This window comes from Mobula birostris, chromosome 10, assembly GCF_030028105.1.
Source record: "Mobula birostris isolate sMobBir1 chromosome 10, sMobBir1.hap1, whole genome shotgun sequence".
Classification (NCBI taxonomy): domain Eukaryota; kingdom Metazoa; phylum Chordata; class Chondrichthyes; order Myliobatiformes; family Myliobatidae; genus Mobula; species Mobula birostris.
In genome coordinates, this window is record NC_092379.1 from 11,767,148 (window position 1) to 11,788,658 (window position 21,511).

General features: G+C 46.8%; 1 protein-coding gene across 2 annotated transcripts in view; it reads left to right on the forward strand.

Annotated features, from left to right (window-relative positions):
- The window catches only part of LOC140203823 (mitogen-activated protein kinase kinase kinase kinase 5-like), a 182,807-nt gene extending 162,701 nt beyond the window's left edge, over positions 1–20,106 (forward strand). The window contains exons 27-32 of one of the 2 annotated variants that reach the window (XM_072269917.1): positions 2,865–3,042; positions 4,209–4,277; positions 7,684–7,776; positions 10,990–11,060; positions 15,690–15,745; positions 19,715–20,106. In XM_072269917.1, coding sequence (XP_072126018.1) covers positions 2,865–3,042; positions 4,209–4,277; positions 7,684–7,776; positions 10,990–11,060; positions 15,690–15,745; positions 19,715–19,814 — 567 coding nt within the window. In that variant the 3' untranslated portion in view covers positions 19,815–20,106. The remainder of the gene's footprint in view (positions 1–2,864; positions 3,043–4,208; positions 4,278–7,683; positions 7,777–10,989; positions 11,061–15,689; positions 15,746–19,714) is intronic. The other variant, XM_072269918.1, reaches the window with a different exon arrangement.
- Positions 20,107–21,511: the final 1,405 nt, after the last annotated feature.

Consider the following 21,511-nt stretch of genomic DNA (forward strand, 5'->3'; position numbering starts at 1 on the left):
AGGTGCCGAAGGACCACTGCTGCTCCTGTTTGTAGAGATGTGAAGTCGGCTTTAGAGGTGCAAGCCTTTAAGTTACAACTTGCATATGTGTAATGCAAGCAACCCAACCTCTCCCCTTGTTATGAGGGCGTTGCGTTCTCAGAAAGGAGTCTGTCTCACAGTTTTCCACAACATGAAGCCACGTTCAAAGTTCAAAGCAAATTTATTTTCTCAGTACATATATGTCACCGTTTAAACCCCGAGATTCATTTTCTTGTGGGCATACACAATAATTCCAGTAATGGAATCAGTAGAAGACACCACCAGCAGGGCGAACAACCGGTGTGCAGAAGATAACAAACTGTGCAAATACAGAAAGAAAGTGAGTTATCATTATTATTAGATGACAACTGAGCCGTTATTACAGATAGGACAATCCATAAGAACTGTCCGGATATAATAATACAGGATAAACAAAGCAAGAACAACTTACTTAATCAATATAACCATTCCCAATGCACATATCATACAGTAATCAGTAAGTGAGAAACAACAGAAATATGCTGAATTAAAAGAGGAAATTGAAAGACTATGGAACATGAGCATTGTCCCAATAGTAATATCTACAACTGGTGTCAACCCAAAGTCACTACACAATAGCATTAAACAATTAGGGCCACACAGTAATATCTATGGAAATCTTCAGAAAGCCTCAATACTGAACACCACTGGAACAGTCCGAAAGTTCCTGGCAATTGAGAAATGAGTGTGCTTGGCTATGCCCGTACCTCAGGTTTTACCAGCTTGAGCTGAGAAAACAAAAATAATAATTAAAGTCAAGATATTAAATGCAGAAAATGCCACGAGAAACCGTAAACAGTGCAGCACTCTACAGGATCCTGTAGCAGTGGTCTGCTGTGACTTGCTGCTGGCTGTCTTGTGTGGGACCAAGACCGGAACTGGCTAGGCGTAGTGATGCAACAAGCCTGCTTTTCCGGATGTAGGCTAAAGGATCCCGAGAAAAACAAGGAAACACTAGTGTCCAAAGCCAATACTAAACCTTGAGCCAATGTCAGTATAGCCGTTGCTTGAAAAATAAACAAAAACTGGAGATGCTGAGGGAATTGGCGCTGTGCGACGTGCTTCCAAATAACTGAGCTCTAATGTTGAGACTTTATAAGGCACTGGAGAGGCCTCACTTGGAGTATTGTGAGCAGTTTCGGGGCCCTTATCTAAGAAAGGATGTGCTGACATTCAAGAGGGTTCAAAGGAGATTCACAGAAATGATTGAAAGGCTTATCATGTAAATCAGGATCAGGTTTGAAAGGCTTGTCATACGAGGACTGATTGATGGCTCTGGGCTTGAACTCCCTGGAATTCAGAAGAATGAGGGGCAACTTCATTGAAAGCTATCGAATGTTGGAAGGCCTCAATAGAGTGGACACTGAGAGGATGTTTCCTGTGGTGGGGTGAGCCTAAAACCAGAGGACACAGCCTCAGAATAGAGGGGTGTGTTTTGAGAATGGAGATGAGGAAGAATTTCTTTAACCAGAGAGTGATTGATCTGTGCATATGTTGCCATGGGCAGCTGTGGAGGCCAAGTCTTTATGTATATTTAAGGCAGGGGTTGATACACTCTTGATTGGTCAGGGCGTGAATGGATACGGGGGAGAAGGCAGGAGATTGGGGCTGAGGGGGAAATTGGATCAGCCGTGATGAAATGGTGGATCAGATTCGATGGCCAGATTCTGGATTTAAGTCAAAAAAAAAGTACATTTGATCCTTTATTATGAAACCAGCAAAGATGAACGATCTTATATGGCGATAAAATCTCGTGAAATTAGCATAGCAATAGTTAAAAAAAACATGAACACTACCTCGCTACTTTTTATTTCAGTTCTTACACTACTTATTGAACATATATATATATATATGTATATAGGAAGTGTGTGTATATATGTGTGTATGTATGTGTGTATACTTCATGACATATGCCGGTGATGTTTAACCTGATTCTGATTCTGATTCTGAAATAAGTGAGACAAGTGAAATTAGAATGTTAACAGTTAACAAAAAAAAATCCATGTCCCTACTAAGTCTCTCTCTAACTAAAACTAATGAGTACAAAGTGTTAATATGTAACTATACTATTTTGCAAATACTACACCCAAACCTACATGACACAAATTACCGTAACCCATGATAAAAACGTACAACACAAAATACAATACAGACAGAAAATAGAGACATGGCTCCTACAGTCAGACGAAGGGAATACACTCAGACACTGGCGTTCAGACTGACGAAGTGAATACACTCAGACACTGGCGTTCAGACTGACGAAGGGAATACACTCAGACACTGGCGTTCAGATGAAGGGAATACACTCAGACACTGGCGTTCAGACTGACGAAGGGAATACACTCAGACACTGGCGTTCAGACGAAGTGAATACACTCAGACACTGGTGTTCAGACGAAGTGAATACACTCAGACACTGGCGTTCAGACTGACGAAGGGAATACACTCAGACACTGGCGTTCAGACTGACGAAGGGAATATACTCAGACACTGGCGTTCAGACTGACGAAGGGAATACACTCAGACACTGGCGTTCAGACTGACGAAGGGAATACACTCAGACACTGGCGTTCAGACTGACGAAGGGAATACACTCAGACACTGGCGTTCAGACTGATGAAGTGAATACACTCAGACACTGGCGTTCAGACTGACGAAGGGAATACACTCAGACACTGGCGTTCAGACTGATGAAGTGAATACACTCAGGCACTGGCGTTCAGACTGATGAAGTGAATACACTCAGACACTGACTCTCAGACGAAGGGAATACACTCAGACACTGACTTGTGCCTTTATTGCAGCACTTTGACTTTCCACTGCCCAATCCCCTGCGGATTTTTGAAGCGTTGGTGGTACCGGAGCAGGAATACCCGATTGTATGCATTGGAATCAGCACGAAGTGTTTCTCGGACAAGGTTGTACAGTTCCTGACCATTAACCTCAATTCCTCCTCCTCCTGGTTTACAGACCTGGGGACAGGTGAGTTACTGCCTTGGGATGTCAGCGGGCAAACTATGTTGTCGCTAGAATCTGAACACTATAATCGAAGAAAGAATGGCCGGTCACTTAGAAAAGCTTTTTCTATTCTACTTCTCATTCCCATTCCAACATGTCAGTCCATGGCCACCTCTACTGCCATGATGAGGCCTCACTCAGGATGGAGGAGTAACACCTTATATTCCATCTGCGTAGCCTCCAACCTGATATCATGAGCATCGATTTCTCGAACTTCTAGTAATTGCCCACTCCCGCCCTTCACCATTTCCCATTCCTGTTTCCCTCTCTCACATCTCCTTACCTCCTCCTGGTGCTTCTCCCCCTTCCCCTTCTTCCATGGTCTTTTATCCTTACCTGTCAGACTCCCCCTTCTCCAGCCCTAAATCTCTTTCACCAATCAACTTCCCAACCCTTTCCTTTGCCCCTCCCCCCTCCCAGTTTCGTCTATCACCTACCACCTTGTACTTCTTCCTCCCCTCTCCCCTCCTTCCTACACTGACTTCTCTATCTTTCCAGTCCCGATGAAGGGTCTTGGCCCGAAACGTCGACTGTTTACTCTTTTCCGTAGATGCTGCCTGGCCTGCTGAGTTCCTCCAGCATTTTGTGTGTGTGGCATGGATAGAAGATTGGCTGATATGCAGGAGGCCAAGGGTGGGAATAAAGGGGACCTTCTGTGGGTGGCTGCCAGTGACTAGAGGTGTTCCACAGGGGTTGGTGTTGGGACTGCTTGTTTTCGTATTATATGTCAATGATTTAGATGATGGAAGTGATGGCTTTGTGGTGCTGTTCTGCACACCACTGACTTCCTTCAGCAGATTGTTGTAAGAATGAACTGATTGCTTTACCTTGCTGTCCGCTGCATTCTCCCCCCCGCCGCACCTTGTTTGTAAAAGCATACAGGGAGCTGTGCATCAATGTGGAGGAATCCGAAGGCAGTTGGGCAGAGACCCTCCAGGTTCCTCTAGAGCGGAGTCACATCCATCCTAGACTTCCCTCTGTTCCTTGTGCTGCACCTGACCCCGGATACCCTTTCAGCTTAGTAACCAAAGCAGACTGTGGGGCTGGATTCACCAAGCTGACCATCTTGCCTCTAGAATGTTCCTACGGGCACAGACTCAGCCAAAGTAACGGCAAGCTTCTTTCCACAGCAGGTCAACAGGATGAATTTATCCACGTGTGCCAACTGGACAATGAGATGGTGCTGGTGTGCATTGGCCGTAAGTATGCAATACTTCAGCTTCGCTCAGCTCGGAGGCCTGGTCGCCACGGTGACGGGTATTCCACCAGGAGGTCAGAGTTCACCACATTAACGTGGGAGCAGGCTGTCTCCTTGAACACGGGAATCTCGAGTTGGGGGTAAACGTACACGTGTTTCTGCAGTTGGCTGGCCACGACTGAGAGTGGTGGGCTTTTAAGTTCAGTGAGGGCAATTCACATTGTGAGCTATCACTCCTCCATTTTAATACACAAGTTAACAAATAAGAACACAAGGAATAGGTACAGGAGTCGACCATCTGTCCTGGCGAGCCTGCTCCACCATTCAATAAGATTGAGGCTAATCTGCCATAGACTCAGTTCCACCTGTCTGTCTATTCCCCATAACCCTGAAATCTGACTATCCCTTAAATGCTTTTAATGAGGTAGCCTCTACTGATTCCCTGGGCAGAGAATTCCATAGATTCACTACTCTCTGGGAAAGGTACTTTCCCCTATCTCCTTCCGAAACCAATTCCCATCAACTCCATCCTAAACCCATTCCCCCCTCGTCTCAATCCTGAACTTATTCCCCCTCGTCTCAATCCTGAACTTATTCCCCCTCATCTCCATCCTAAACCTAATCCCCCCTCATCTCCATCCTAAACCTAATCCCCCCTCATCTGCAGCCTAAACCCCTTCCCCCGCATCTCTATCATCAACCCATTCCCCTTCATCTCTATCCTAAACTCATTCCCCCTCGTCTCCATTCTAAACCCTGTCCCCCTTATCCCAGGTGACTCGGTCTCCCCTCGTAGGCTAACCCCCTGATCTACAGAATCAATCTGGTGAATCTCCTCTGTACTGCCTCCAAAGCCAGTCTATCTTTCCTCAAGTAAGGAGACCAGAACTGCACAAGGTACTTTGAGGGTAAGAAAGCCAAATACTAGGAGCTGGTAGAGAAGTGCCTGAGACAGGGGTGGAGGGCACGATGTGAGCCTATAGAGGTGGTGTGTAGCAGTTTCGCTGGCTGCTCGCTGTGGAGAACCTACCCTCTTCTTGGCTCTGCAAAGAAAAGACCCCTCAGGACCATCACAGAAGCTGCTGAGCGAGCCTCCAGATGGCTATGGATCAAGAGGTGTGACCCGTGGACCAGTGCTGCTGGGACACAAACCAGGACCTGATCAACCCTGGCTGGGTCATCTGGGCAGGGGTGTCATATGTTAAAACACCCAATGGCAGAAGGTTACATTACTGATGATGTGTCCCAACGCATCCTCAGATGTATCTGAGCATCTAGTGTGTCCTCACTTGTACTCTATACAGAAGCAGCATAGCCTCCCTGTTCTTAAGTTCAATCCCTCCAGTAATGAAGGCCAACTTTCCGTTTGCCTTAATTCATCTGTAAACCAACCTTTTATGATTCATTCACAAGCACCCCCAACGTCCTTAAAAAGATTCAGCCTTCTTGGGGAAAGTGACCCTACATTCTTCTGAGAGAGGGTCCCCACAAGCTTCTCCATGAGACATTCCTTATACCCCTCTGAGAGAGTGTCCCTTCACCCCTGAGAGGGAATTTCGCTGTACCTGAGGGATTGTCCTCCTCGAGGGAAGACTCCTGAAGTCTTTCTATGGGAAGGTGCTCTGCAGGTAGCCACAAGGGGTGGAAGGCATACTAAGGAGCACAAAGGATAACCACTGAATCTATGGCATTCCCCTAGAAATGACTTCAGCCTGTGAAATATCCCAAAAGGTCTTTGTTCATTCGTTATGTGCTGTGATGTATGACATGGGCGATTGTGGTCTTTTCATCACCATGATTGTTCTTGGCAATACTTCCTACAGAAGTGGTTTGCCATTGTCTTCTTCAGTGTCTTTACAAGACGTGTGACCCCAGCCATTATCAATACTCTTCAGAGATTCTCTGCCTGGTGTCAGTGGTTGCATAGCCAGGACTTGAGATCTACACCAGCTGCTCGTACAACCATCCATCACCCGCTCCCATGATCCTGATCAGGGGTTAAGCAGGTGCTACACCTTGCCCAAGGGTGACCTGCAGGCTAGCAGAGGGAAGGAGCCTCCTTTGGTCGAGCCATATCTCCACCCCGATACTGCCAACCAAGTGTAGCTGGATATATTTAATAAAGACATTGTTTGACTGTCCTTACAGCTCACGTTTCACTTAAGTAGTACTCATGACCATTCTGGTAGGAGGCACCACAGATTTTAAATTTCTACCATTCATCCTTACGCCCCAAAAAGAGGGAATTGAAGGGTCTTTGAAACGAACGTAACCCCAGAAGTTGTTTCTCGTTATCCAGCCCTCCCAGGTGACCTTGGAAAATTGGTATGGAGTGACCACCAAGACGAGTTCAATAGAACAGGCAGAAGACTTTTCACCCTTTGTCCCTTCACTCCCCACCCTCCCTCCCTCCCTACCTCTCCCCCTTTGAGTTACTGGCAGGAGCCACGCACTGAGTGCACTTTTCAAAGTTCAAAGTAAATTTATTATCAATTTATGTGTCACCACAAACAACCCTGAGATTCATTTTCTTGCGGACATGCTCAATAAATCCAATAACCGTAATAGAACCAATGAAAGACCGCACCCAGCAAGGCGGACAAACAACCAGTGTGCAAAAGACAATAAACTGTGCAAATACAAAAAAAAAAAAATAATAATAAATAAATATCAAGAACATGAGCCCTTGAAAGTGACACCATAGGTTGTGGGAACATGACGGGGCAAGTGAAGTTGAGTGAAGTTATCCCCTTTGGTTCAAGAGCCTGATGGTTGGAGGGTATTAACTGTTCCTGAACCTGGTGGTGTGAGTCTTGAGGATCCTGCATCTTCTCCCTGATTGGCAACAGCGGGAAGAGAGCATGACCTGGATAGTGGGAGTCCCTGATGATGCTTTCCTGTGACAGCACTCCATGTAGATGTGCTTATTGGTGGGGAATGCTTTACTTGTGATGATCTGGACTGTATCCACTACTTCTTGTAGAATTTTCTGTACAAGGGCACTGGGGTTTCCATGCCAGTCAATGTACTCTCCACCATGTATCTATAGAAGTTTGTCAAAGCTTTAGATGTTATGCCGAATCTTTGCAAACTTCTAAGGAAATAGAGGGACTGCTGTTCTTACTTCGTAATTTGACTTATGTCCAGTGACACTGATGAAGTTAACATTGCTGACCCTCTCCACCTCTGATCCCCAAGTGATGAATGGCTTGCAGACTTCTGGCTTCCTCCTCCTGAAATCAAAAATCATCTCCTAGGTCTTGCTGTTATTGAGTGAGAGGTTGTTTTGGCAACACTCAGATCATCGATCTCCCTCCTATCTGCTGATTCATCACCACCTTTAATTCAGCCCATGAAAAATATTATTTTATCAATTTATGAAGCTTGATCTCTTTTTTTTTTAACAGAAAACATGAAAGTTGTAAATATTGAAGGAAAACTTATGGCACGTAAGGATCTATTTCCAGAGGTGACGTTTGATATTCCAGTGGAATCTGTGGGTAAGGATTACAGATTATTTAAGACTCGGCTGTTGCTATGATACATAAAACTGCAGGAAGATGAAATAAAAGGAGAAAATGTTGGAAATACTCAGCAGGTCGGGCAGCAGCTGAGGAGAGAGAAAAACAGAGTTAATGTTTCAGGTTGCCGATCTTTGTTGTGAAATTTGTTGTTTTACAGCAAGAGAACACATACTTCAACTTACTATAACCATATAACAATTACAGCACGGAAACAGGCCATCTCGGCCCTTCTAGTCCGTGCCGAACTCTTACTCTCTCCTAGTCCCACCGACCTGCACTCAGCCCATAACCCTCCATTCCTTTCCTGTCCATATATTTACCCAATTTAACTTTAAATGACAACATCGAACCTGCCTCAACCACTTCTGCTGGAAGCTCGTTCCACACAGCTACCACTCTCTGAGTAAAGAAGTTCCCCCTCATGTTACCCCTAAACTTTTGTCCTTTAACTCTCAACTCATGTCCTCTTGTTTGAATCTCCCCCACTCTCAATGGAAAAAGCCTATCCATGTCAACTCTATCTATCCCCCTCATAATTTTAAACACCCCTATCAAGTCCCCCCTCAACCTTCTACGCTCTAAAGAATAAAGACCTAACTTGTTCAACCTTTCTCTGTAACTTTGGAGATGAAACCCAGGTAACATCTTAGTAAACCTCCTCTGTACTCTCTCAATTTTATTGACATCTTTCCTATAATTCGGTGACCAGAACTGTACACAATACTCCAAATTTGGCCTTTCCAATGCCTTATAAGAAATATATTTTTAAAAATTAATAAGTAGTGCAAAAGGGAGCAATAATAATGAGCTCAGGATTTCATGGGCCAGTGAGAACCCTGTTGACCAAGGGGAAGAAACTGTTCCTGAAATGTTGAGTGTGGGTCTTCAGGCTCCTGTACCTCCCTCCCTAATGATGGAGAAGAGGATATATCCTGAATGGTGAGGGTCATCAATGATGGACATTTGAGGCACTGCCTTTTGAAGATGTCTTCGCTGGTGTAGGAGATTTGTGCTCAAGACGAAGCTGGTTAAGTCTACAACCCTTTGCAGCTTTTCTTTCTCCAGTTCTGTTCGTTGGAGCCTCCGTACCAGAAGATGATGTAACCAGTCAGAAGGCTCTGCAGAAATTTTGTAGAAATGTACTGTACTTTGGTGACATACCAGATCTCCTCAAACTAATGAAGTAGAGCCGCTTGCATCCCTACTTTATGATGGGCCCTGGACAGATCTTCAGGGATGTTGACACTCAAGAACTTGAAGTTGCTCTCCCTTTTTCACCGCTGACCCTGCGATGAGGACTGGAGTGGGTTTTCCCAACCTCCCCTTCCTGATGTCCGCCATCAATGCCTTGGTCTTACTGAGGTTGAGTGCAAGGTTGTTATTGCGACACCACTCAACCAGCTGATCTATCTCACACCTGCCCTGCCCCTCAACACCACCTGAGAACCTGCCAGCAACCGATGTGTCATAGGTGAATTTATAAATGCCCATTCGAGCTGTTGTTGGCAGATCCTCAGGTAGTGTCGGGGAGCAGCGCAGGAGCGAGATAGATCGGCTGTTCGAGTGGTCTCCCAACAATAATCTGGCGCTCACCGTCAGTAAGGAAAGGGGAAGTCGTGAGGACTCACACCAGTCTTCATAGAAGGGTCAGCAGTGGATAAAGCTGAGCAGCTTCAAGTTCCTGGGTGTCAACATCTCTGAAGATCTGTCCTGGACCTACTGCTTTGATATAATTACAAAGAAGGCACAAGAGTGGCCAAACTTCATTAGGAGATTTACAATGTTACCTAAGAACTATGGCACATATCCAGCAAATTTGTACAGGTGTACGGTGGAGAGCATTCTGACTGTGGTTGCATCACCATCCGGTATGGGGTCTCCAAAGCACAGAATCTGAAAAAAACTGCAAAGGGTGGTAGACTCCACCATGGGCATTCATATCACCTTTCATAATGTAAATGTGGACGGTGATTTATAATGGAAATACTGAAAAATAATGCCATCAAGTATTACTATAATACTGTAAGTCTGAGGTTTTGCACTTTGGTAGGACCAACCAGGGTAGGTCTTACTCAATGAACAGTAGGACCAACCAGGGTAGGTCTTACTCAATGAATGGTGGGACCAACCAGAGTAGATCTTACTCAATAAATGGTAGGGCACTTAGGAGTGTGGTGGAACAAATACATCTGGGAATACAGGTACATAATTCATTGAAAGGGGCATCGCAGGAAGATAAGGTTGTAAAGAAAGCTTTTGGCACATTGGCCTTCATAAATCAAAGTATTGAGTACAGGAGATGAGATGTTATGTTGAAGTTGTATAAGATGTTGGTGAGGCCTAATTTGGAGTATTGTGTGCAGTTTTGGTCACCTACCTACAGGAAGGATGTAAATAATTTTAAAAGAGTTCAGAGAAAATTTACGAGTATGTGGCGGAGACCGAAGAATCTGATTTATATGGAAAGATTGAATAGGTTAGGACTTTATTGCTTGGAATGGAGAAGATTGAGAGGAGATTTGATAGAGGTATACAAAATTATGAGGGGTATAAATAGAGTAAATGCAAGCAGGCTTTTTGCACTGAGGTTAGGCAGGACTACAACTAAAAGTCATGGGTTAAGGTTGAAAGGTGAAAAGTTTAAGGGGAACACAAGGGGAAACTTCTTCACCCAGAGGGTGGTGAGAGTGTGGAACGAGCTGCCAGTGCAAGTGGGGCATGTGAGTTGGATTTCAACACTTAAGAGAAGTTTGGATAGGTACATGGATAGGAGGGATATGGTCCCGGTACGGGTCGATGGGAGTAAGCAGTTTAAGTGGTTTTGGAATGGGCTAGATGGGCCAAAGAGCCTGCTTCTGTGCTGTACTTTTCTGTGACTCTAATTGACAAAAAGAGCAAGTTTATTTTGCCATTAATGTGTTAATAGCTTTGAGGAGGTCTGTATTTCCTGCAATGTGCTGGTGCCACACCTTCTTTGCCATTACACCCAACCATTCACGCTTTGCAGTGCTCTAAAATGTAATGGTTGTGGTGAGTTCCATGGTTGTATTTAATACAGAACGAAGGCAGGAACCGGGAGGGTAGGACTGATGTGGAGCAGTAAGTTTTGCGGTGTAAGTTATAGGTAATCAGAGTAGCAGCTGGTCTGTTGGTATTTACACTGTGTCCACTTTGTCACCCCTTGTGCAGTCTGCTTCTCCGACAGCATCCTGGGCTTTTGGAAACACGGGATGCAGCGGAAGAGTTTCAGAACCTGTGAGGTGAGCAGATTTTTTTTTTAACAAATGCTTTGCAACATGCTAGTCATTGGGAATAAGAGATGTTGGTCCAGAGTGCCCAGTTACCTCCCACTAGACAGAAGTTTTGGTTAAGGGAAAATGGGTGTAGAGGGTCTTTTTCACTCGGAGGGTGGAATGAGATGCTAGTGGGAGCGATGATTTCAACATTTAAGAGAAGTCTGGATAGTACTATAAGACCATAAGATATAGAAGCAGAATTAAGCCAATCAAGTCTGTTCTGCCATTTCATCATGGCTGATCCATTTTCCCTCTCAGCCCCAATCTCCTACCTTCTCCCCGTATCCCTTCATGCCCTGACTAATCAGGAATCTATCTACCCCTGCCTTAAATATACCCAGTGACCTCCAGGGCAAAGAATTCCACAGATAGGTACGTGGAAGGGAGGCGTATGGAGGGCAATAGTCCAGGTGCAAGTCGATGGGACTGGACAAAGTAATAGTCTGGCATGGACTTGATGGGTCGAATGGCCTATTTCTGTGCTGTAGTTCTCGAGGACTCTACAAGAAAACCACTTGGCCCAGCTGTTCCATGCTAGCTCTCAGTGGAGAAATCCTTTTGGTCCTGTTCTCCCTTTTTATCTCCCTGTACCCCCACCCCACAAAGCTGTCCTCTCTCACACGCCCATCAACTTACCTTTAGTTCTTTTGACACTTTAAGCAGCCAGCTAACCTCCCAGTGCAAGTGGGAAGAAACTGGAGCACTTGGGGGAACCAACTCAGTGAGGGGTAGAAGGCACTGAGCAAACTCCAGACCAAAGGTCAGGATCAAATGCTCCTGACCAGCAGTGCCTTTGACTGCAAAATTATGAGGGATGCAGACCGAGTAAATACACTGAGGCTTCTTCTCCTTGGGCTGGGTGAGACTAGAACTGGAGGTCACAGGTTGAGGGTGAAGGGTGAAACATTCAGGGAGAATCAGAGGGGAAACTACTTCACTCTGACGTCATTGCGAGTGCAGAACGAGCTGCCAGTGGAAATGGTAGACACAGATTCAGTTAAGAGAGGTTTGGATGGATACATGGACAGTCTCCCGAAAAATTCCCCATGAGTGGGTCTAGCTGCAAGGAGGTGGAGGTTTGAAATCAGAGTTTTCCTTCTCCTAAATGAGATGCCAACCACGGCTGACCAGCCCCATCTGGCCAAAGCGAATGGCTTTAAGGCGCCAGTAACCCGCTTTTGCCCCTTCTCCTGTCAGTAGAAATGGTTCCGCTGGGCTTAGTAGCTAACCCACACATGAAGACCAGGAGCTGGGCTTGGTAATCAGAGGCGAACTGAGGTGCACGCCATCGGGAGCATTTAATAAATAGCGGGAACTTATCCCCATTACCACCCCCTCCCCCCCCGCTGGCAATGACAGCCTGAAGGAACATCAGAAAGTATCCTCCTCCAAGAGTCCTCCCCTGCTCCACAACGCACAACATGGCTTCCACCCCTTCAGAGTAACAGTGGGTACGGCCTTCAGCACTAATCAGCTCCAGGGGGGAAACGCACAGAGAGAGAGGCACCCGCCACCAACATGGCCAACTTCCAGCTGAAGACTTGGACTCCATCAGTCAGGAGGGGCCATGGTTCAAATTTGACTGCCCAGTTTGTAATAAGTTACCATTTACGCCATGCCATTGGGTTCAGGCTTTGAACCCAACCAGAGGGTGTTCAAGAGAGCTGTCATCCTCCAGCAAGGCAATGTCATTGAGTCATAGAATGCAGCAGCACAGAAATGGGTTCTTCAGCCCATCTAGTCTGTGCTAGACTGGTTTCCTCCCTAGCCCCATCTACCTGCATCTGGGGCATAGCTCTCAAGCCCCTCTCATCCGTTATGTGAGGTGGAAATGTAGCAAAAAATATTGGGAGAAGTGTTGGTGCAAAGACCTTGCCTGCCACATGCCTCATCTCACCTCCAACAACTTCCTGCCGGAGTGAAGCTCATCTTCAAAGCTAATGAGAAACTTTCCAACCCACACCTGACGACGGAGGCGGTGACGAGGTTCTGGCGCTAATGTGAGCTGCGTCTGAGGTCAAAGGCAACACGCGCTTACATGCACTAAGGGGCCAAGTTCAGAGCCATCAGCAACTCGTTCACTGAGATTGGGTCTACCACTCAGCTTCCTCAAGGCTAAAGGGTCTACTTTATGTCATAAAGAAATATGGGAGAATTCTATCACGGACACAAGCTTGTTATTGAACGATAAGATACAATTATGGGAGGGTCAAGGGTCAGTGGAAAGAGGAGAGGTAAAGGGACATGGAAGAATAGAGAGGACTGATAGTGGAGATGAGTGAGGGGCTAGAAGAGGATTGGGGGGGACCAGGAGAAGGGGCAAGTAGTAAGGTTCAGGGGGTGAAGAGTTCAGTGGAGAGCTGGAAGAAGAGGCGGAGGTGAGGACAATAGGCAGGTGGAGGGGAGTAAGATGCTGAAGAGGGAGGGGCAGCCTGTGGGAGAGAAGTGATGAGAGAAAGATGGATCAATAAGGAGATTGAAATTTTTGTAATTTTTATTGAGATACAGCATGGAATTGGCCCTTCCGGCCCTTCGAGCTGTGTTGCCCAGCGACCCCCGATTTAACCCGAGCCTAATCACGGGACAATCTACAACAATCAATAACCTACCAACTGGTGTGTTTTTGGACTGTGGGAGGAAACTGGAGCACCCGGAGGAAACCCACGCGGTCACGGGGAGAACGTGCAAACTCCTTACTGACAGTGGCAGGAATCGAACCCGGGTGCAGAGGAATTGCAGAGGGAGAGGTAGCGGGAGTATTATTACGTAACCTTATTACGTAGAGCACCACAGAAATACGGAACAACATACAACATGAAGCGGGCCTTCGCTAACTCCATACCTACCACCAACCACCTGTTTACACCAGTCCTATACTAAACCTGCTCTATTCTCCCCACATCAATCAACTCCACGGGTTTTAGCCCTCACACCCATGCTGGGAAACTAGCAGCACCCAGTCAAACTGCTCACCCGCACAGCGCTGAGGTGTGTGTAGAAACCGGAGCACCCGGGGGGCTCAAGGTTTAAAGTTCAAAGTTCATGAATATGCAGATTCCACATAGGTAAGACCCAAGGTCACGACCAGACCTGGGTCTCCGGATCTGTGGGGCTGTGGATCTACCAGCTGAGCCACAGTGTCTCCCTATTCAAGAGTATGTCATCCAGTCTGGAGTCACAGAGTGCAGAAAATGGCCCTTCCAATCTCACCCATGCCAACCAAGATATTCATCGAGGCTCATCCCATTTCTCTGTGCTTGGCCCGTATTGTCTAAGCCTTTACTATCCATGTACGGTATTGTGCGAAAGTCTTAGGCGCATATATAGCTCGGGTGCCTAAGACTTTTGCACAGTACTGTAGTAATTTTATGTATTGCACTGTACTGCTGTCACAAGAAAAAACATTTTATGACATATGTGAGTGATGATAAACCTGATTCTGATCTGGGTCTCTATTGTGGACTGAGAGTGGGAAGGGGGCAGGGAGAGGGGAATCATGGCTGGGAAAAGGGGAAGGGAGAGGGGAGGGAGCGGGAAGCACCAGAGAGACATTCTGTAATGATCAATAAACCAATTGTTTGGAATCAAATGACCTTGCCTGGTGTCTCAGGGCTGGGTATGTCTGCACCCGTACCAACCAAACCCCTGGCACTCCTTCTCTGCCACCCGTTCCACACCCCTCCCGCGGCACTCCACCATCGCCATTCCGAATATCCTTTGCTCCCGTCAGATTGACAAACTCGCTGTCCATCCCACATTGACAAATACAGTACTGTGCAAAAGTCTTAGGCATTCTATCTATATCTATCTATCTATATATACGTGTGTGTGTGTGTGTGTGTGTGTGTGTGTGCCTCAGACTTTTGCATGGTATGAAACCTAATGTCGTTTGAATGGTGTTAACTAGGTGTAGTTATAATTGAAAGAAGTGAATCAGAATCAGGTTTACTGTTGCTGACACGCTGTATGTTGTGTAATTTGTTGTTTTGTGGCCGCGGTACAGTGCAAGGCATAAAAAGTGACTGAGTTGCAATGCCGGTCGGTGGTGTCGTGGCATCCGCACCGGACTTCGAGGCGAGCGGTCCCGGGTTCGAATCCGGCCGGCTCCTGACACGCTTCCCATCCGTGCTGGGTTGAGTGCTGAGCGAGCAGTTCGACCTGGTTTTTTAAAGAAAAGGCTAACAAACGGCAAGGTTGCTGCTCGATGTGCCGCAAAGCGCGGAGAGCAACAACAGTGAGTTACAATAGAATGATAGATAAATAGTGCCAGAAAGGATTTGGAATCAAGTTTGTTATCACTGGCACAGTCCTGAATGTTTTTGTGTGGCAACAGTACAGTGTAGAAGTAACTAATTACTGTAAATTACAATATCAAAATAATGAAAGAGTGAAAAACTGGAATAGTGAGCTGACTGGCATCCATGAATTCACGGATCTTCAGAAATCTGATGGCAGAGGGGAGGAGGCTGTTCCTCAGTCGTTGAGTGTGTGCCTCCTCCCTGAAGAGGGTGTTTCCCTCGTAGTGAGGGTCCTTCACGATAAATGCCATTAATGGATTAATGGGTGCCTAATGAACATTTCTGTTTGTTGCAGATTTTTGAACAGAAAACAGAGCCCAATCGATTATATCGCTTTTTGGGAGCTGACAGGTAGGCACTTCTGATGTTTTGTCGCTAAGTCCACCCAACAAGCTACACTGTACTGACCAGCAAACTCTGGGCAGGTTTCACACATTGATAGAAAAGCAGGAAGTTGTCGGGATGCTCAGGGGGGTGAGGCAGTATCTTTCTGAGGTGTCCGTCAGTCAGGGTCGACGGTGGACGGTGCATCTTTGCTGTCTAGATACGCAAAGCCTGGGCAGTACGACTTGGAGAGCAAGCTGTACCCATGTAGCAAGCTCCCCCTCTCCACGCATCTGATGAACCCAGAGGAACGGCAGAGACCGATACAGTTTGGCACCAGCAGCATCGCAGGAGTTGCCAGCCAGTGTAAGACTGCTATAGGGACTCCAGCTCTGGATTTTCCCTCAGGGTTTACTCCCAGGGCCTTCACCATGAGCGGGTATGGCCGCAAGGCAGTGGAGGTTTGAGATCAGAGTTTTCCTTTGACCAGATGAGCTGCCAACCACGCCTGATGGGCCCCTTCTGCCCAAAGCGACTGGTGTTAGGTGCCAGTAGCCCACCTTTGCCCCCTCTCCTGTCAATAGAAATGGCAGCAACTGTAGGGAGGGAAACAGAGTTAATTGTTCTGGGCAAGGACCATCAGAACAATGGAAATGAGAGGTGAAAACCAAAATCAGAAGGTGTGTCAGTGACTGAGTGAGAAAATAATTGATGATGGCTGAGAGGGGCGGTAAAGGCTTGTTCATCTGGATGAGATGCAGGGAGAAGGTGAACGGATACAGAGGAGGAGAGAATAAAGAGAGAAAAAAAAATTCTGGAACTCAGAAATATAGATTGGAGAAGCAAAATTCCGCAGAAGCTGGAAACCTGAAATAAAAAGAAAGAGTACATTAAATCTACAGCAGGTCAAGCAGAGAAAAACTGAGTCAAATGGTCAGTTCTCACACAGACTGGAAACTGAACAACACATGCATAATGCTGGAGGAACTCAGCAAGTCGGGCAGCATCTATGGAGAGGAATAAATAGTCGACGTTTTGGGCCACAAGCCTTCATCAGGACTGGCGAACGGACCTCTAGCTGGCTGAGGCCAGACAGCAGCTCTCAGACACCTCTGCTTTAATGGGATAATACTAAGAAGCGTCGGGCCATTGTCTCCAGCACCATCACCTAGTTCATCGCCCCCGGGGATCTCCCATCTGCTGCCACCAAAACCTCGTGGCTTCCGAACCCTCTGCTGAGTCCCTCAGGAATCTTGTGGGTGTTGCTCAAGGTTTTCAGCAGCCACAGCACCTCTTGTGCCTGGATATCTGAAATCGCTGACTCCAACGCAAAGTCTTAAGGGTTACAATGCACTGTGTCCCTCACGGTTATGGTGAGCTTCATGGAGCAGATCCGGGTGGCCAAGACAGAGAGGTCAGAGGGGCGGGGGTTGAGGAATGATGATTCATAATGGAACTGGAAGCTCAATGTTCTGGCCCCCAGAGGCTCTGTTCATTTGTATGAACATCACTTCTTATACATGGGCTACACACACAAAATTGTGTGGTCAGGTAGAGATGCATCCCTAGCAAAGGAGGTTTGAGGTGCTCCTTCCCTCCACTACCCTTGGGCAAGGTGTAGCACCTGCTTAGCCACCTCTCCTCCCCCCCCCCCCAAATCAGGGTCACGTAAAGCCATGGGAGCAGGTGGTGGATGGTCGTACGAGCAGCTGGTGCACTTCACAAGTCCCAGTTATGCGACCACTGACAACCTCTGAAGAGTATTGATGGTGACTGAGCGGGGGGGAGGTCACCCGTCTTGTAAAGACACTGCCCAGAAGAAGACAACGGCAAGCCACTTCTGTAGAAAAAATTGCCAAGAACAATCATGGTCATGGAAAGACTGTGATTGCCCACATCATGTGACATGGCACATGATGATAATGTCATACGAAATGGCAGAGCCAACTGAAGAATCTCTCTTCAGCAGGCTCAATAATCATACAAAGAACCAGAGAAGCTACAGGAGCTGGCAAAACTGTTGGCAGAAACTCAGATAGTGACAGGAGGGCGTACAGGAGCGAGATGTACCAGCTAGAGGAGTGGTGTCGCAGCCTTTAACATCAGTAAGACCAAAGAGCTGATTGTGGACTTCCGGAAGGGTAAGACGGGAGAACACAAACCGATCCTTGTAGAGGGATCAGAAGTGGAGAGAGTGAACAGTTTCAAGTTCCTGGGTGTCAATATCTCTAAGGGTCTAACCTGGCCCCAACATATCGATCTAGCTACGAAGAAGGCAAGACAGTGGCTATGTTTCATTAGGAGTTTGAGGAGATTTGGTTTGTCACCTAAAACACTCGAAAACTTCTACAGATGTACTGTGGAGAGCATTCTGACAGGCTGCCTCACCATCTGGTTTGGGGTGAGGGCTACTGCACAGGATCGAATTAAGCTGCAGAGAGTTGTAAGCTTAGTCCGCTCCATCATTGGGTACTAGCCTTCATAGGATCCGGGACATCTTCAAGGAGAGATGCCTCAAAAAGGCAGCACCTATCATTAAGGACCCCCATCACCCAGGGCATTGCTACCATCAGGAAGGAGGTACAGAAGCCTGAAGGCACACACTCAGTGATTCAGGAACAGCTTCTTCCCTCTGCCACCCAATTCCTCAATGGACATTAAACCCATGATCACTACCTCACTTTTTTATTTCATGTCTGTTTTTGCACTACATTTTAATTTAACTATTTAATATACATTTGTACATATATATACTTACTGTATTTCAGTTTTTTTTCTGTGAAACTTTCAATGTCTGTGTCCTTGTTGCTGCGCTTCTGATTTGGGGTGTAAAGAAGATGTTCAGAGTGAGATCAGTTTCAGCACAGCGAGGGAGTGTGGTGGAGCTGGTCTCTGTCCAGGAAGATGTGAAGAGTCCAGGAAATACCCAGGAAACTGTTTTGGTGCGTGTTGTTTATGGACCCTAGAGTTCCTGTAATTATAAGTGAAAGATCCCCTTGAGTTTTTTGTTGTAACAACAAAAAAAACCTCAGTAAAGATCAGTAGAGCAATTAGAAATGTCAGTGTAGGTTGCTGGTGGCATTTGGCCAAGTCCTCAGGCTATCTGCTGTGTGTTATTGACCAGTGTATAAATCAGGATTTGCTTGGCAACTTCATGAATGGAGAGCTTTCCTGGATAGTCTCTACCCATGAAGATCAAGAGGGGCACAAATTCGACTGGCTATCAGTGGAAGTCATGGCGCAGGCAAACACGCGGCATGCAAGAGAATTCCTAGGAGCATGGTTTTCCGCAAACAATTCTTTAAACAGACGTGTAGACCTCGGTCCCATTTATGAGCCGGTGTGGGCAAAATTCCAGCCCGCAGCACACAAAGTTTGCCGCACAACCGGCCAGCGACGAGATTTCCTCCCCGCATCACAACCAAGTTTCCGAAATGCCGACCAATCAGCTGATTGATAGAGGCCAAGCATTCGGAGGACACGCCACAGTCAATAGCGCCCTGACGTGGTGACAAAACGCTTGCAAGTGGATTGCCAAGATCGGAGAACAACCCAACCCAACAAATAATAATAATAAGTATACAGAAAATAATTAATGCTGAGGACATGAGTTGTGAAGTCCTTGAAAGTAGGTCCATAAAGCTATGGAATCGGTTCAGTGTGGAGATGAGTTATCCACACTGGTTCAGGGCCCTGATGGTTGAAGGGTAGTAACTGTGTAATATTAATGCATAGATGTTCATGATCCACTCCAGCAGTTATTTGTAGGTGACAAAAATAATTATTTAGAGTTATACATAAGGAATAAACTGTTGGGATGCATAGTAGTGTGTGTTAAACTCGAACCTCAAAACTTTCATGAGGGATGGAGGGGAGTATTAATGGATGAGAGAGTTAAATACACACAGAAACATCCCATTGCCGTGGTATAATTGATTTCAATGTCTTGAATGAAAGTGACCTCCTGCCACTGACAATTGCTGATCTCCTTTACAGCAGCAGACTGGTTGTCTTCGAAACCAAGCCGAAAGACGATCCCACTTCCCACACCAACCTGTATATCATGAAGGTACCGGACAATCCTTTTGGGGAATGAAGGAGGGCCGGCCGCTCAGGCGTAGCCGCTGTTTGGGCGGTGAGGACTATTTCCCAGGGGAAGCGGGGCAAAACAGGACTGTTGCCAATTGGTGGATGCTTGCCGGATACCTAGAGTCGCAGAGCCTTTCTCGCTTGTCGGTGCGTGGGTCAAGGGTCTGTTCTTGACCATTAAATCTCCATCAGAAGGATGCCTCTGTGTTACAGCAAGCACCTACAAAAACCGATAACGTGTAAAGTTTGAGATCGTCAGTGCTTTTCTATAAATAAAGAATTATATTTGATGTGCTGTACCTTTTTGATGTATTGTGTTTATTGTAGACATAAGAAATTCTGCAGATGCTGGGATTTCAGGCGAACACACACACACACACACACACACACACACACACACACACACACACACACACACACACACACACACAAGATCCTGGAGGAGCTCAGCAGGTCAGGCAACATCGATGGAAGGGAATAAAGAGTCGATGTGTCCTTCTACAAGGCTGGGGAAGGAAGATGAGAAGTCAGAGTAAGAAGGTGGGGGGTGGGAGGGGGGAGGGGGAAAAAGAAGTACAAGGTGGTAGGTGATAGGTGGAACTGGGGAGGGGGAGGGGTGAGGAAGAAGTACAAGGTGGTAGGTGATAGGTGGAACCCGGACAGGGGAAGGAGGAGAAAAAGAGTACAAGGTGGTAGGTGAAACTGGGAGGGGGTGGGGTGAAAGAAGAAGAACAAGGTGGTAGATGTTGGGTGAAACCAGGGGAGGGTGAGGGGTGAAGTAAAGAGCTGGGAAGTTGATTAGTGAAAGAGATAAAGGGCTGGAGAAGGGGGAATTGAATAGGAGAGGGTAGAAGACCATGGAAGTAAGGGAAGTATTTTAGGACTACAGCTCCAAAAGTTTGGTCTGAAAGTCATACACCTGACCACACTGTCCTCCTCTCTTCACTTCCCAAAAGAGAACTGTAATCAGCTATCTGCTCACGCTAGGAGTAAAGAGATACTGTAGTCCATCATTTTGAATGCAGGAGGTGCGGGGAAGTTGTTACCATAAGCCTGAACAACTACACAAAGCACAGGGATTCACATCCTTCACAATCACAGATGTCCACAGATACGTTCATTGCAACGATGGGCAGGGTGCGGGGCTGATGTGGGGACGAATGTGAAACTGTTTGTGTCAGACCTACTCTGTCAAAATCACGCCGATAAGTTAGGGGTGGCGCCGTCGTGCAGGGAGGAGAGCTCCTGTGACCTGGTTCTGCCTGTGGGGAGCTCCCACTGATGCTGTCAGTGTGGAGTTCGCACGTTCTCCCTGGGACTACATGCGTTTCCCTGGTTGCTCTGGTTCCCCGTCACATCTGACTCCTGTGCAGGTTGATGCATTACTTAGCCACTGAAAATAACCCCGTGCCTAAGAGGGAGCGTCAGAATTGAGCGAGGAGTTGATGGAAATGTCTGCCGTGTCCGACGATGACAGGAAATCTGTGCGGGAGAGTTTTTAAACTGGAAAAACTTTTCCACTCTCTCGGCCTTGGAAGTCCGGGTCCCGTGGTACAACCTAGCGTCACAACTGGAGTCTTCCTTGGTAGCAGTGGACGACCATGACATTCTCTGGGCCTTGTCGTGTCCTTCGCCCTCCACGGAGCGTGGCAGTACCGAACTTCTGAGCCATTGATCTCACTGGACCCTGACCTCGACCAGCCA